The sequence below is a fragment of the Mesoplodon mirus genome, assembly GCF_964341445.2.
Source record: "Mesoplodon mirus genome assembly, chromosome: 2".
In the NCBI taxonomy this organism is placed as follows: Eukaryota; Metazoa; Chordata; class Mammalia; order Artiodactyla; family Ziphiidae; genus Mesoplodon; species Mesoplodon mirus.
The window spans coordinates 202,698,987-202,714,243 of NC_138977.1; the positions used below are offsets into that span (position 1 = coordinate 202,698,987).

Genomic DNA, 15,257 nt, shown 5'->3' on the forward strand with positions numbered 1-15,257 from the left:
TCTCAACCACTGCGCCACCAGGGAAGCCCGAGAAGTATGTTTTGTGTTAATCACAGATCTTGATCCCACATTCCCTTCCCCACCACTGCTCAGCAAATTGTCAGATAATGGAGATCTTAAAGGGCAAAGAAGGCACCTATAGCGCATTGTTCTGGGACTCGGAGGCATGGAAAGAGAGGAGCCCCAGGCAGCCCTGAAAGTAGAGCCTCTCCCCTGCTTATCCAGGTTCCCAGACTGCTAAGTCTCAGCAGAGAGTCTTCCCTTTTCTTTGGAAAAATATCTGAACATTGGAGCACTGTAACAGGGACAGTCCATTCCTCCCTCATGGGGGAAAAAAAAAGGCTTGTCAGCTTCCGCATCCTGGTGGGGAGAAGGTGGTTTTATTCAAGAGCTTGGGAGAAACTTCTCCTGATGCCCGGAGACTGCAGCTCTGCCGGAATCTGTAGCTAAGATCCGGGAGGAGATGTGGATGCGTCCCTTAAGGGGAGTGCCCACGGTGGGGAGAGAGAGCAGAAGATGGGGGTCTCCTGGAAGCTGGCAAATTTGAGCAGAGGTGGAGGAGGCCAGTAAGGCAAAGTTCAAAGAAAAGCAGGGGCTGGCCCCTGGGGCCTAGAGAGAGTAGTATGGGCTTGGCTTCTGAGAAAGGGTTGCAGACTCTTAGAAGTTTAGACTCCTTACCCACATCTAGGATGGTTAGTGAAGTGGCCTTTTAGCAGACAGAGGTGTGGACCCTGGGAAACCCTCCTCCTCCTGCTCTAGGAGTCCTGAGGACCTCTAGGAAGTGCCTCTTTCCTGTAGTTAACAACCCCCTTCCAATGCACTGCATTTCCCTCCATAAAACAAACAGCTTAGCCCTTGGCCAGCCCCTTGGGGGAGGAGAAGGCAATAAAGGCTGAGAAATGTTTCTGAAGGAGGCTGGGAGTCTCCTAGCCTTGTCTGTCAGCTCAAAGCCCCTGATTAGCTGAGGAATTTAGGGCATAGACATCAGAGTTCCTCGCCAACCTTGAAAGGAGAGGGCTAGGGCAACTTCAGACACACGGCAAGTCGGAGAGCCTGTCGCTGTGGAGGCCAAACCAAGCCAGAGGGTTTCTCCTCAGCTGAGAAGGCCCACTGGGAAGAGGCTAGCCTCCTCCAAACATCCCTGAGGCCTCCAGCCACATCCCCAAGGACCTCCAGCCCCCAGACCTCAGCTCTGATTTAATTACAGGGGCATTTCCATAGCAATGAGACATTGACAGATAATGTGGGTGCCCTGGGTCTGCAGCCTAGGGAGTCACTGGATCAGGGCTCTTTCCCTTGCTTCTTTATCCAGTCCACCCCTAGAGGGAAAAGATATTGCAAAGAAAAGACACTAATTTACTCTAGGACTGGGAGAGTCAGGTCAAATTTGAATAGAACAAAAGCTGTGTCACCACAATCTCCAGCCCCAGTTCCACACCCATGTCTGTGCCCACCAGCCATCCCAGCAGTGACAGGCTTCCCTCCCCAGCAGGGTGCCTTGGGCAGAAGCACGTGAGGCTGCTAATGGAGCTACAGAGGGAAGGAGAGGCATGAGGAGCAGGAGGAAGGTATGAAGGGTACCCGGGCATCTTAGCAAAGATGTAGTTCTATGGTCTTCTAAGCTGAGCTCAGCTTTGGCCCATTACCTAGGACCTTACCTCTTGACTCCTTCCTTCATTTCCTCCCTCTGTCCATGAGACCCAAAGGCTGAGCACACCAAATGGACTGTGCTTGGCCCCCCATGGCATGGTCTCACTAATTCATTTAGAGATCAAGGAGAGAGGACAGTTTGAATTTGAATCAAAATATTTTTGAGAAATCAACGAGCTTTATTTCAAATGCATGTAGTAGTCAACTACAAAAAAGTGTTGCCTATTAGAAAACACTGGGCACTGTTTTCATGGATAGCTGGGTTATAGGGAAACTTTCTGCTGCTGTAGATATTTAGAGACGCTTGGGGTGTCCCAAAGGAGAGTTCTCCAAAGGGGGGCATCCCCCAGTACTAAGCCTGTTTACTCCATTATTCGGCACTTTCTAAAAAGAAAAGGTTGGCTAAGTAAAAGTGAAGTCAGCCAACCCAACCTTTTCTGGATGACCAGAAACCCTAAAGAGGGGTGTCCCAGTGAATGTTACAGGTATGTATTGGGACCAAGGGCTCAGAAATGTCCTGGTGGCCTCAGAGTCACCTAGGTAAGACCTAAAAGCCTGTTTCCCCCCGAGAGCCAGCCATCCACAAGGTGACAGGAAGACCTCCCACCCTCCTCAGGGTGATCAGAATCCTTCCTTCCCCTGCTCAGGACAAACAAGCCAGCACTTTTTCAACCCTGAGCTTTGGGAGGCAAGCCCTGCCACTATTGTTACTTCAGAGAGGGCTTTGCACGCCTTCAGCCTGGAATGCTCCCCTCTCCTTCTCGGGGGCCGCTGAGCTGGCGGGCAGGGCAGAGGAAATCCTGTGGCAGGCTCGGAGAGTAGCCTGATGCTCAGGCAGCTTAAGTGGCCGTTTTCCTTGGGATTAGGGTTTCACTTACACAGAGCGCCTGAAAAACGCTGCGCTTTCGGAAGGATTAGAGCTGACAATTCAGTGCTCTCAGAGAACAAAATAAAGCCGGAGAGGAACTGGGAGACCTGGAGTATCGGGAGACTGTGCAAACAGGCTTAACCTCTGCCCACCCAGCACGAGGGGCTCTGAGCCCATCGGTGAGCCTGGGCCCAGCCTCCAGAGTGCCAGCACCTGCCCAACTCCAGTCGTCCTCTGCCACTTTCTAGTGGAGCCAGAGAGCATAGCCTGGGGAAGTGAACCATGGAGAGGGCTGGGATGTCTTCCTCTCTCTCCGAGCCTGTTTCCTCCTCTGTAAAATGAGGGAGTAGACTAGAGGATAGTCAAATTCCCTTTCAGCCCTAAGAATGTGATTCTCCCCAACACTCCCTATCCTTATCCCACGATCCTGAGGCTGCAGCTCCATCCATGGTCCAGCTGAGTTAGAAGGAGCGCCTCTTGTGGGCCCCTAGGCCAGCAGGCTACCATGGCCCATGAAGGGCTGCGTGCTGGGAGAAGGGGTAGGAATAGCATGACTGGTTGTGTCCAGTTGGTTGGCTGTCGAGGTGTAGACCTTACTGAGCCCACATAGATCTGGGCAGCATCCCTGCCTAGGACACACCGCGGACTAAAAGTCCAGCTGTGGGTGGGAAGTGAGATTGGCTGGGAGTGCAGCCGCCCTGAGCTGCAAGCACAGCCCTGTCTGCTGGAGCCCAGGGCAGGCCAGCCTTGGGATGCAGAGCTATGGGGCCAAGACAGAGCCTGGGGCCGGGGACCCTCATACAGGCACCTCTGCCCCCCAGGAGAAAACTTCTGGAGAATTTGGAAACCCGGGAAATAAGGAATAAAATGAAATATGTAGAAAGCTCTTCTCCTCTCCTTTTAAAGCATCTTTTACAGATCTAAAGTTTGTTACTTTGGTGTATTCTGTATAACTTGGATTGGTCATAAAGTGATCATAATTGGTATAATACATGTAAACATACAGTATATTTAGGCAGTAATTACAAATTTAATAACTGTATTCTTGGAAGTATTATAAATGCTTGTGTCAAATTTAGGCACAGACTGCCAACCTTGAAGCAATCTAATGTCTTCATTTTCACGACCTTATGAGAAGCAGACACAACTTGAGGTTAGGATAGTAAAACAAGAGTTATGTTTTTTGGCCTTAGGGTCCTCCATAGTGTCAAGTGGATAGCAAAAGTGCTCATTTTCAGAGAAAGATACTGAGGGAAAGCATCTCTAAACTGATTGAATATAACTTTTACTGTATAAATCTGTGTCTAATAAGTCTGTTATCTTGCCATCACTGAACTAAAGCATCTCTGCTGCTTTGGCAGCTTCCTTTTTATTATTTCCTTGGTCTTCTGGTTGCTGACACTTGCCTTACTTGAGATAAGCCTCCCTACTCCTTCACATGTTATTTTACTATTCTTTGTATGATCTGGTTTATTGGTCCAATTCTAATAGTTTCAAACAAATCAGTGTCTTTCTTACACCAAAAAACAAAGGTTCTTTGGTCTTTTATAAACACTGCTTATTAATCTTTGAGTCATGAATACTTTTGAGAACATGATAAAAAGCCATCTAGATATTACATATATGTATCTGTAACATCACATGTGTAGCTTTATATGGACTCCCTGAAGCACATCCATGACATCCTACAAGATTGGTGAACCCCAGTTTAAAACACTTGCTATAGAAAATGGAAGAACCTGAAACATGCAAGAAACAAGAAGCAACAAGATGTTCTGTTATAGGAAGGATTTGCTTAGCATAATCCCAGGTTACTTTCCTGGGCCAAATACCTATTTTCTGGGTCTACATTATTTGAGAATGTCATTCTAGAATCCATTCCCAAGTATACGGCTTGTTCTGTAGTCCAGGTCCTGTCGTCTACTGGCTGTGAAATCTTGGATATAATACTTAACCCCTCTGAGTTTCAGTTTCTCATCCATAAAATGGGGATTTAAAACAGATCAACATCATAGGTTGATATGGGGATTAAGTGAGATAATATATAGAAAATATTTAGGACAGTGCCTAGCATGATAGTAGGTGCTCAGTGAATGCTAGCTAGTCTAGGTGCAAGTAGAAACACAACTCTGCCCTTGGATCTTAAAACCTGACAAAATAGCATAAATTATCCGGTGACTGAAATTTTCTTAATAAAGTCTTTCACTTTGCTTTTCTCTGTACTTGTAAGAGGAACTGCACTTAGATTCTCCAAAACAGTTGATTTGATCTGGCCCATTTGGTAAGGAATGTCTGACAAAAGGGCACTGTCTGATTCAGATGTAGTGATTGCTGTAGAAATTGGCTTTAGAATCTTCAGGGACTTCTGCAGTTGAACTGAGAAGACATCCTCATCAAATACAGTGCTTCTAACACTTCTGGGTGCTTTAGATTCTCAACTACCCCTGTTTCTTTTTTTTTTTTTTTTTTTTTCTTTGCGGTACGCGGGCCTCTTACTGTCGTGGCCTCTCCCGTTGCGGAGCACAGGCTCCGGACGCACAGGCCCAGCAGCCATGGCTCACGGGCCCAGCTGCTTCGCAGCATATGGGATCCTCCCAGACCGGGGCACGAACCCATATCCCCTGCATCGGCAGGCGGACTCTCAACCACTGCGCCACCAGGGAGGCCCATCAACTACCCCTGTTTCTTGAAGAGCCTCTTTGTTTTTCAGAAAACTCTCCAAAGAGATTGATACTCCACCCCATGGGGTTTTACTACAGACTTTCAGTGTCAATATTTTATTCTTTGTGTCCTGTTTTTCTTGCCTCATCCTAATGACAGCAGTGACAATATGAGATTTTGCTTGTCAGATGACTTCTTTTTCCTTTTATTTGGCTCTTTTGGGGAGTATCTGACTTCATGTTATCATTAAAAGGCAGTGTGGTACAGACCTAGCTTCACACTTTGGCTCTGTCAGTTACTAGCTCTGTAGCCATAGGAAAGTCACGAAGCCCCTCTGTGCCCCCATTTTCTCAACTTTAAAACAAGGAAGTGAGACTGATCATCTCAAAGACTCTTCCCTCTTTAAAACTTTGTAATCCTAGGAAGCAATTATCCAACATGAAATGCCCATCCTCTTGTAGTATGTGGGGTTTTATCCATGTGTAATTCTTGGTGCTGCTTTCATGTTCCTGGCATTGTCAGTGAGCAAAGCAAAGGCTTTACTGCTTCCTATTGTCTGTTGATGACACATATTTTATAACTGATGTATTCTGCTCTGAAGTTATTTTTCTCCTCTTTCTGCACTTTTGCCTGTTTGCTTGAAGGAGGTGGCTGTGCTGTCATACAGTTTTAGAGTCTGTCTCCGCTCCCCTTTGTCTACCCATCGGTAGTAATGCAAGGCCCAGTACTCTGTCGATTCTTCCTTGCACAGATTCCATTACCCATTCATATTCACTCACTAAAAGAAGTTTGCTTGCAGAATGCTGCTGGGCAAATGGTATGACAGTCTTAGTAATTTGAAAACTTCCTGCAGTGTGTGTTGTCCATTATTGACAGTGGTGTTCCAGAAGAATATATGGCTCTGGCAAGAGTTTGGTCAATTTGTTCCTGTTCTTCAGGTGTCACCTGTGTGCTAATGAAGCCATTGAGGGTGCTTTGTATGCAGTGGCTTATACCTTTATTGCCTCAGGGGTCCTGAATGGGCACCTCTTGGTAGTGATGCTGTACTGATGTTACAGAATCCAGTGATACTGTAATGATGTTACAGAATCCACAGCAGCAGAATCACAGCCGTATGCTTGCATGCTTTTTCCTCATCATGGGTCTCTTCTCTCACACTTAAAAAAAATGCTTGAATAGCACTTCCCAGATTCAGTTTTTAAAATAGAATTTGGAAATGTGTCTCTCAATCAACAGTTTTGTGGCTGACTTTCAGCAGGCCGAAGTTTCTGTATGCTGGAAGTTGGACCATTTGCAAGAGAAAGATCCAGTGGAAATAAACACTGCAATAGGGGTGCCTCCAGGTAGCTGGCAACACCTTTCTAGTCATCCCACATTTCCTCTTCTCTCCTGAAGCTAAGTAAGGGATTGTGTAACACAACCTTAGAGTACAAGGAATTTGTGTGTGAAAAGCTGAGGGAGCTATGCAGCTGAAAATCAGAATTCAGTTGCATTTAAATTCCTGTTTATTGAGAAAGAAGCGTCCTTCTCTTCCTGACTGCTTTGTGGACATTAGGATCATAAGACCAAGAATTGGATTTCTCTATTTTTCTATTCAAAACCTCTACATCCTCACTAACTCTCCTCTGTCTTAGGTCTTTTTTGACAACGAAATGCCATATTATTAATCTCTCTAGGAATTGATAGATGTTGCTGACTTGTCCACTTGAAGTCCTCTCCACTGAGAGATGGTCAGGAGGATTGTACATTTAGTTGACAATAGAAGTCAATGAAAGAAAACCCACACAGAGCAAACACAGATTCTCTCTGCTATCTCTCTGGGAGTTCAAAATGATCTCTTGTTTGACAGTTCTACTCTGTTGTTTGTTCTTGAGTTTTAAAATGTAAGATATTAGCTATATTAATAAGTAGAGAGAAAATCATTCTATTGTATGATAAAGTTGAGTCACATCGTATGAGTCCCTCACTTTCATCATCCTGTATAAATCTTTCATCATCTTATAAAAATTCATGATCCATTGTTCAAATTATTTGTAGAAAAAAAGCAGATTCAAACATTTACATTTTGCCCAGCTTTTACCTCTTCAAAGCACACCAACATATATGAAACAGAAAACAATATAACCCACCTGGAATTGGCTATTAAGTCCAATAGAGTGATAGAGAATTAATCAATAAGTTTTTATTAAGCATCTACCATATTCTTAACTGTATGACAGAGCAGAAGACAGGGCCTGCCCTCCGTTTGATTATGATCTGTTTGAGGAGGAAAACAACAGGGTTGATGTCTCATGAACTGTAGTGACGTGGTAAACCATGGAGCACAGACACTATAGAAGTTTAGAAGAGAGAAACTTCTCCGATGGGTAGAATAGTAGGGGTTTTAAGCCTTGAGCTTATAAGGGAAGGAAAGGGAAACTATAGCAAGAAGAAGAAAATGAGGTGGCAAAAGCAGAGATTTCACAGCATCCAAGCCAGTGAAAACAGTCACACTAAACCAGAAGGGGTGAGAATCAGAGCTGAGAAAACTGGGTGGGGAAGAGTACCTGGGAGGCTTTGAACGCCTGGCAGAGTGTAGACTGCCAGAGAGACACCCAAACTGTAGACTACAGAGAATCCATGATGGCTCTTACAAGGGAAGTGATGTGATGAAAGCAGCGTTTCATGAGGGCTAGCCAAGCAGCCTTGTGAGGGATAGACTGAAGGAGAAGAATTTGAAGGCAGGGAATACAAGCAAAAAAACTGTTGTGGCAGACCAAGGGCAGGTGCTTAGGCGCTGAGCTGTGGAGGTGGTGGAGGAAATGAAGGTGGGACAGATGTAACAGATATTGCTAAGGAGAATTGACAACACCCAGCGACTGACTGCAAAGCTGGGCGTGCTATGTCAAGAACGACGCCAGAGGTTTTGGTCTGATGGTCTTCAGGTAGGTCAGTAGAACTGACTGGGGGGAAGGTGATCTCTTTTATTCCTGTCAGGGTTGAGGTGACAGTGGGACAGCTAATGAAAAGGTTCACAGGCAGCTGGGAATGCAAAAGCCTGAGCTGCATCTCTGTCTACTTAGGGAAGGATGAATCATTCAGATGTGTTAAGGTAGTGGTGAGGAAACTCACACGTTTCGGGAAAGTTGGAGGTGAGGTCGACTTTAAGGGGAGAGTGGCAAGGAGAGAGAGAAACGCTTTGGAATAGCCATCGGGAGGATGAGGTCTAGGGCAACTGACGAAAAGAAAGTGGGCCAGAGATGCCTAGTTCTGTGCCTTCCTCCAGCCACACCTCTTCCCAGGGTTGGACAGAGGCACTAGAGTGGGAGAGTGGCACTGGCTGTAGAGGAGTGTAAGGGAAATATGGAGAGGAGAAAGGGGACCCAGGACCCAGGAGAGGATGAAGTAGTCTCTAGGGCATGGAAGTATGGGAGAGGACACATTTATTGTCATTAGAGATTGGAGCATGCTAAATTGCAAAGAAGGCGGTGACCGCTTCATGGCCATGGAGGGGGCAGGCAAGGAAGGGGGGCCGTTCAGGTACAGCTGTGTTCCAGAGATATCTGTGGACCATGGGTATCTCCCTAAGATTGGCTCGCTTTGCCTTCACTCCAGGATACTAGGAAAGCCCTTCCTCCCACTCTCCACACTCTAGCTAATAGACACCTCCAGGGACAGAAGTCTAGCAGCTAGTGGGGAGAGCAGACTTTGCTCACTGGAACTTGATCTGATCCATGTGCACTGTTAGCTCAAAGCTCCTGGTTTGCTTCAAGGATGGTTTTCTATCATTTAAATGCCATGAACACTGACAGCAAAATAGCCCACTGGCTGGCCCCCCACTCTTCACACCTGCCAGGCCCAGCACCTGCAGCTTCACTTGGAGAGGACAAGGAATACCCATCAGCTCCTGTACAGGTGCTGGTGGGGTGTCCTCCAAGCCTGAAGGAAAGATGGGGTGTTAAAGAGGGGAGAGGTGAGCAAGATGATAGAGGTCCATTTGGCTACTGGATAGACCACAGCTGAATATCTCACCGGGAAGGAGGAGTAAAACCAGGTCATCTCCCTCCCTTCTCCATCTGGGTTTGGGCTACAAAGAGACACAAGCAAAGGCAAACACACATACACACACACACAGAGGGACACACGAAGAGCTACACAGAGCAGAGGTGCATACACACAGCTGATCATAGGACATTTAGGTAAGCTTAGATACATGTAAGGGCACACCTGGACCTTCTCATTCAGGTGTGCCCCTACATGTCTGCACTCAGCGCTTTCTTTTCCATGGAGTACCCTTGTGTGAGCAGAGGCAGGCCCCTCTCTTCCAGGCCTCACCCCTTCCCCTTTGTGTTTTTCCAGGTCGTGACATGGCGAGCACCACTCTGCCTGGTTACCCCCCTCACGTGCCCCCCACTGGCCAGGGAAGCTACCCCACCTCCACCCTGGCAGGAATGGTGCCTGGTAGGTGACAATGCTGCAGCTGCCTAATTTAGGTGGGAGTAGCTAAACTGTGGGTGAGCTGCTGAGTGGTCTGTAGTCTGAGGCTGGGGCTGGGGGAGACCCAACATCTCCACCCCTGCAAGCCACTGCTGTTCTATCCCTCTCTCGCCCTAGAGGCTGCAGCCGGGGTCCCTCATCCTCCCTCATGAGTAATCCAGGGAGGGAACTTGCAGAAGTGCTTGCAGTAGTGTGTGCACCCTTCTGTATGTCCTGGTCCCTCCGCAGTGCCCACCCACCCCAGTCTGTGCCCGGGAGCACGCAGCCTCAGCTCCACACTCAGCCCACCCCCAGCCAGCTGACACTGCTTGGAAGAGTCTGCCCTGGTTTCCATGGAAACTTGGAGCCAAGAACCATTTCCAGGGGCATGTCTGTCACTCAGACAAAGCCACCCTGGTCCACACCAACCCACAGGGAAGACCAGTGTCGAGAGCCGACCCCACCCCAGGGAGAGAAGGGAGTTATTCCCTAAGGAAAGAGGAACAGAAGACAGACTGTGGCAGGAACCAGAGAGACTGGCTTCAGAGAGAGACAAGCTGGAGCACCTCCACATCTCCTGAGAGGAGCCCTGGGCCCTCATTGCTCCTGGGGGCTCTGACTCGTCCCCATCTGACAGGAGCTGGGTTTGGGCTGTGTGGATCAGAGAGACAGAGGCCATATTTGGGGTCTGGTGATGGCAGCTGGAGGTTGTGCTCTCCCCAACCCCTCACCCCAGATTGGGAGCTGGGCCTGAAGCCAAAGAGAGTTGAAGTTCCTATTCACAGAAGCACCAAAAAACTCTTGTCTTAAAGAGGATGAGACTCACTGGGCCTGCTTCCTGTCCTGCTGGCTGCCCTCTGTGTGCCCCTTCCCTGAAGCTCAGCTCTCATGGAGGGGGAGGATAGAGTAGGGTGACTGGCCCCATTCCTGGACCGTTCATTCAGGGACAGCCCTGGGTAAGCAGAGGTGGATGTAGGGGGCTGGCCAAGAGGGAGATTGTTGCTGGGTGTTGTAGAATAGGGGCTGAAGGGAGGTGGAGGAACTGGGTAAGGAGAGCTGCTGGTGTGGGTGAGGGTATCCCTGCCCAGATTTGGGGTAGGGCGAATGGAAGCGTTGGGTGCCAGGAGGTTCTTCAGGGAAGGTTCCAGCAGTGAGCAGGTGGAGGCTGGAGGAGGTCTTAGAGAGGCGGGGGTGAGAGAGGGGGGAGTCTGCAAGGGAATGGGGATGAGGGGAGCCTCAGAGAGCTCATGGTGGCAAGGGGGGAGTCGTTAAACAGAATCTAGTGCTGATGAGGAAATTACACTTGTTTCATTAGCGATGGGGAAGGAGATAGCTCAGTTCCTCTTGGTCACAGTTGAGCTCAGAAGCTCATTATCCTGCTGCACGCATGCTTTCCCTCCTTGTCAATAAACAGGCTTTCCAGTGGCTGCATCCCCCACCCCCACCCCAGCTCCCTCTCCGAGAGGGGCCCCTTCTCCTCTACTTAACCCGCGGTTAGGGATCACTGTAAACAGTCTGGGGTCATCACACAGGAGAAAGGGCGAGGGGGAAACCCGGAGGCCTGGCCTTTCTCCCGCAAAGGGAGGGAAGCAGCTTCCGACGGCTCCCAGCCCACGGGGCCCTCCGCTCACCGCTTGAGAACCAGCGGGCAGTCCACCTGCCTCCCGCCGCCTCCTTCCCCTCCTGCGTGGCCCACCTATCAAATCTCTAGAGGGAAAGGAGGGAGGGGGGTGTTTCCCAGCAGAGCCCCCACCCCTTGTACTGACACCATGCTGAGATGCCATTCTCAGGACTTTCTGGGACAAAGTGTCCCGAGGGCCTGTCTTCGCCACCCTCCCCCGCTTCCACCCTGTGGGGCTGTGGCTCCTAGAACCAGAGTTTCCACTAAAGAGTCCCTGGCTCCCAACGCAGCGGCGTAGGCGCTCCTGGACCCGGAACAAACCCTTCCTGGGTGGTCCGGAGCGCCTCCGCGGGGGGAGCCCCAGGCGGGCACCGCCCCGCAGTTACCTCCACGCCGGTGTGCGAGGCGGGTCGGTGCTTTTGCGCGCACACGCACACACACACCCCATGGGCTCCCCCCATTTGGACCAGGTGGATTGTTCCGCCTCTACCCTGCCGTCCGCCCGCAGTGGGCATTACCCTGCCCGCTGCACCTGAACCTCGGAGACGGGGGAGGCCGCTGGCCGGGCACGTCGGGTCCGCTCTGGCGTTGCGCGTGTCTGATCCCCACTCCCTCGCCCTCCCGCAGGGAGCGAGTTCTCCGGCAACCCGTACAGCCATCCCCAGTACACGGCCTACAACGAGGCTTGGAGATTCAGCAACCCCGCCTTACTAAGTGAGTACGCCACCTGGCTGGCCGGCGGCTCAGCGCTTCCCTCCGCCCGCCGGCCAGCTCGGCAGTGCTGCTTCCGGACGCGGGTCCGACTCCCCGCGACCCGCCCTTTGGGTGCCCAGCCGGGCAGGCTCGTTAGCGCAGCACTGAGGCCCCGGGATCCCTAGAGGACGCCCGCGCTTCCCGCCCCTTCCTAACTCTCCCCTCCGCTCCCTTCCCCGTCGCTGGAAGGCTCTGCGCCGCCGCCACCCTCGGGCCCCCTGAAGGTCCGCAGTCGGGCGGCGGCCAACACCCCGACACCGATCGGGTGCCTCTCCCACCCGGTGAATGCAGCTCTTCTGGGGGCAACCAGCCCCGCAGCCCAGCCAATGCCTCCCTGCCCGGACCCTGCTAGACCCCACCCCGGGGAGGTCTTTGCTTTGCTTTTCTTTCCTTTTTTGTTCTCCTGTTTGTCCTCTCACCCAGCCCATTCTTCTCCTGTGTTAACTTCCAGGTTCCCCTTATTATTATAGTGCCGCCCCCCGGGGCTCCGCCCCTGCCGCTGCTGCCGCTGCCTATGACCGCCACTAGTTACCGCGGGGACCACATCAAGCTTCAGGCCGACAGCTTTGGCCTCCACATCGTCCCCGTCTGACCGCCCACCCCGGAGGGAGGGAGGATCGACGCGACAAGGAGCCTCCCGGCCACCGCCCCAGACCCACCCCATCCCAGGACCCCTACAGCCCTTCACTTCACCCCGTCGAAGGCCGGACAGGACGGGTGGAGCCGCGGGCGGGACCCTCAGGCCCGGGCCCGCCGCCCCCAATCCCGCCCGCCGCCCCTCCCCGCCTGCCTGGACTGCGCGGCATCGCGAGAGGAGGGCCCGACCCAGCTCATCCCCGCCTCGCCCGAGCCGACCCGGGAGCCGACCAGCCACACCGCCGGACTCTGGCCGGGCCCGCCGCTGCGCGGGGGACACGTTTCTGTGACACACAATCAGCGCGGACTGCAGCGCGGCCCAGCCCCGGAGCAGCCCGCCTCGGACGCTCCGGCGCCGGGAGGCTTGGCTGGGCAAAGGAAATTAAGAACAAAACGATGTTCTGCAGAAGGGGGAAGAGCCTCCTGCCAAGCCCTCGGGAAAAAGTCCGCACCCCGGCGCCAACCGGACTGCCCCCACCTGTGCCCTGCCCGGAAGGTGGAATGGAATGGGGGCATGAGGGCCGGGCTCTAGGGACGGGGGCGTGGGGGGGCGGCGGCTGGGTTGTCAGGTATCCAAGGTTGTGACCCAAGGCACCCAGGCCCCAGCAGCCCGCACCCACGGAGCCCGACTCTTGGCTCTTCCCTACTCCACCTGAACTGCCCAGTTCCCCAGGGCCCAGGCATCTCCTACTAGTGACCAGACTCTCAGCCCCGCCTTGCCCCTACCTCAGCGTCTCTTCCATCTGCCGACCTCGCACTTCCCCCTCCTGCCCGTCCTTTTCCCAGCCCACGACGCTCTGCATTTCTCCTCCCTAACTCGCTGCCCCGCCGAAGGCTCTTCCGTGCCTGCCTCAGGACGTTTCCGCAGGCCGCGGCACTGGTCTTCCCCGAGCGGTTGCTTGATGCCCCCCCACTCCCCCGACACAGACTCTCAATCTGCAGGTGGTGGGAGCAGGGTCTGAGCTGGCGTGTGAGCTGCTCGGGGTGGAAGGTGGGGGGCTGTCCACTCCACCCCCTCCCACCCACCTCCAGCCTCCTCCTCTGGCAGGAAATGAACAGGGCCGCAAAAAGTCTACATTTATTTAATATGATGGTTTTTGCAAAAGAGGAAAACAAAAACAACCCAACAGGCTGCTGCTTCCTAGAAAGACGGTGTGTGTCGTGTGAAGGCGAACCCCTATGTATATAACCCCGCCCCGTCCACCCCGCCCCACCCCGCCCCGCCCCGCCGGGTAGAGTCCCCGTTGCCCACCCGTCCTGCCTGTAAATACGCCCCGCTGTCTGTACTGTGAGAGTCGCCGCTCGCTGGGGGGGGAGGGGGGGACACAGCTACACGCCCACTAAAGCACAGCACGTCCTGGGGGAGGGGGGCTTTTTTTTCTGTTACAAAAAATTACGAAAAAAAATCTCTATGCAAAATGACGAACATGGTCCTGTGGACTCCTCTCGCCTCTGTTTTGTTGGCTATTTCTCTGTGATTCCCTGTTTTCGCTCTCTCCTCCTCATCTCTCTCCTCTGCATCTCTCCCCTCTCCATCTCTCTTCTCTGCTTCTCTCCCCCTGACTCTGTCTCTCTCAGTCTTCGTCTCTCTTGTCTCTCTCCCTCCCTCAGCCTCTCTCCCAAGCCCTGCCCTGGCTGCCTTGCCCCCTGAGACTAGATCAGAGGTGGCAGCTCCAGCCCCCAGGCTCGCCCCTCGAGGCCGTGCCCCGCGCGCCCTGGGGCGCCGGCGGCCGGGCCGCCCTGCCCCGTAGTTGCTCTCTCGGTAGCGGCGATGCGCCCTGCATGTCTCCTCACCCGTGGATCGTGACGACTCGAAATAACAGAAACAAAGTCAATAAAAGTGAATAAGTAAATAAATAAAAATCCTTGAACAAATCCGAAAAGGCTTGGAGTCCTCGCCCAGATCTCTCTCCCCTTCGAGCCTTTTTATTTGAAAAGGAAAACGAGAGAAGAGAATAGTTAAGGGAACTGCCGGTGCCCAGCCAGGCTCCGGTGGCTCGTGCCGGGCAGCGAGGGAGCCGAGGTTCAAACTCCGAGGCCCGTCCCATTCCAGTTCCTGTGGGGCTGGCGCGACAGGGGACCCAGACCCAGGACCCAGCCGAACCCTCGGAAGATCCCCCGATGGCTCTGGTCTCCTTGGCCGCTTTCAGCGCGTCGGTTCGTTTTGATTCTTTTCCTTTTTTTTTTTTTTTTTGCATATGACAAATAAATAATAATAATAAATAATAATAATAAAATTTTGTATGTCACTCCCCGTGGCTCCAGGTTTGTCTCTACCTGTCTCTGGGACAGGCCTTCCCTCACACTGGTCGATCTCAAATAAACCCTCAATAATCCTCCCAAGGGCACTTCCATTGCGACCCCCCTGCCACCCCTTTGCTGAGACCCTCCTCCCACCCCTTTGCGGACCCTCTCCTCGGCAGCCGAAAGCCGGCAATGGCCCAGACGAGTCTGCCTGCCCCCCCACCCCGCCCTCGGGGCGAGGAGTTTTCGCTTTGCAAAACTTGAGACTACCTTCGAGTGAGTGATTTGGTCTCCCTACCTCTCCAACCACACCCAAACTTAGGGTGCAGGCTCTCAGAACGCGACGTCGGAGGCCCTCTCCGCATGGGT

At 52.2% G+C, this 15,257-nt stretch overlaps 1 protein-coding gene across 6 annotated transcripts in view; it reads left to right on the plus strand.

Moving 5' to 3' along the window:
• PAX2 (paired box 2) overlaps positions 1 to 14,832 on the plus strand; it is an 81,370-nt gene extending 66,538 nt beyond the window's left edge. For 3 of the 6 annotated variants that reach the window (XM_082611359.1, XM_082611360.1, XM_082611364.1), the window contains 3 exons: positions 9,518 to 9,619; positions 11,883 to 11,969; positions 12,479 to 14,832. In XM_082611359.1, the coding sequence (XP_082467485.1) occupies positions 9,518 to 9,619; positions 11,883 to 11,969; positions 12,479 to 12,600 (311 nt within the window). In that variant the 3' untranslated portion in view covers positions 12,601 to 14,832. Of the gene's footprint in view, positions 1 to 9,517; positions 9,620 to 11,882; positions 11,970 to 12,459 lie in introns of all 6 variants that reach the window. The other 3 variants (XM_082611361.1, XM_082611362.1, XM_082611363.1) reach the window with 2 other exon arrangements.
• The last annotated feature ends 425 nt before the right edge of the window (positions 14,833 to 15,257 follow it).